Raw genomic sequence first — 1,040 nt, forward strand, 5'->3', positions numbered from 1 at the left:
CTCAACTCCCCTCAGATCTGTTATGGGGGATCCCCACGCCGCAGACTTCGCATTTAGGTCCCCCATCAGGATTACCTGGGTCGGGGCCGCACCTCTCACCACTGGCTCCAGACTTCTAAGATAAGCCTCGAAGGCAGACAGGGGTTTGTTTGGGGAGAAGTATACTCCAATTAGTGTCACCTCCCCCCACACGACCGCTACAAACCCTGGTCCGCTGCGTTGTGGAACCAGTGGAATTCCATGTGCCGGCACCACAACAGCCACCGATCCCTCGACGTCACCAGCCCAATTTGATTGAGTAGGGATGAAGTAGGGCTCGGCGGCTGTCGCCACTTGAATCTGCCACTCCGCCATGTGTTGTATCAGGAGGTCCTGGGCACGGGCGCAGTGGTTCAGATTGGCCTGCAGAAATTCGCTATGGCGTATGGTCATTAGTCGCCATTTCGATGTCCTCCTGTGGCGGTTCTTGTCGACCTCTTGAAGAGCCTGGGGCCCGAGTCAAAGGAGCCTCCTTACCCTTCGTTGGAGGCGGGAAACACTTAAGCCCTCCCATAACATGACCAGCTTTCCTGCCCATTTGCGTGCAGATTGCACATTTAGGCTCATCCGAGCACGAGGCCGCCTTGTGCCCTTCCCTGCCACATCTGAAGCACAAAGTGCTCCGGTCGGCAGGTGATGGGCAGAGAGCCCTTGTGTGACCCACCCCCATGCACTTAAAGCAGCGCATCGGGATAGGTTCCAAAAGGGTAACACGGGCTGACGACCACCCAACGACTATCCTTCCCTCTGCTACGAGTAGCTTCGCTGTAGTCACAGGGCATCGGACCAATATCGATCCAGTCCCGCTGGGTCCCGCCCGAATAGCACCAGCTCTAACCTGCTCCAGTGGAACACTTCCCATTTGCGCCACCACCCTCTGCACTTCTTCAGGTGTGACGGACTCGTCAATACCAGCGATCCTCAGTTCTGCGGTTTTCATGGGCCGTGTAACCGTCACCCATTCGCCGACCAGGCCTTGCCCGCCAGCTCATCTGCAGCCT

General features: G+C 57.4%; 1 protein-coding gene across 1 annotated transcript; it reads right to left on the bottom strand.

Moving 5' to 3' along the window:
• LOC120635083 lies at positions 1-405 on the bottom strand (the record flags this gene model as incomplete). The annotated part of the gene is made up of 1 exon (XM_039905996.1): positions 1-405. A coding segment is annotated over one exon (405 nt), but the record flags the coding sequence as incomplete, so codon positions are not given.
• Positions 406-1,040: the final 635 nt, after the last annotated feature.

This window comes from Pararge aegeria, chromosome 26, assembly GCF_905163445.1.
Source record: "Pararge aegeria chromosome 26, ilParAegt1.1, whole genome shotgun sequence".
Taxonomy (NCBI): domain Eukaryota; kingdom Metazoa; phylum Arthropoda; class Insecta; order Lepidoptera; family Nymphalidae; genus Pararge; species Pararge aegeria.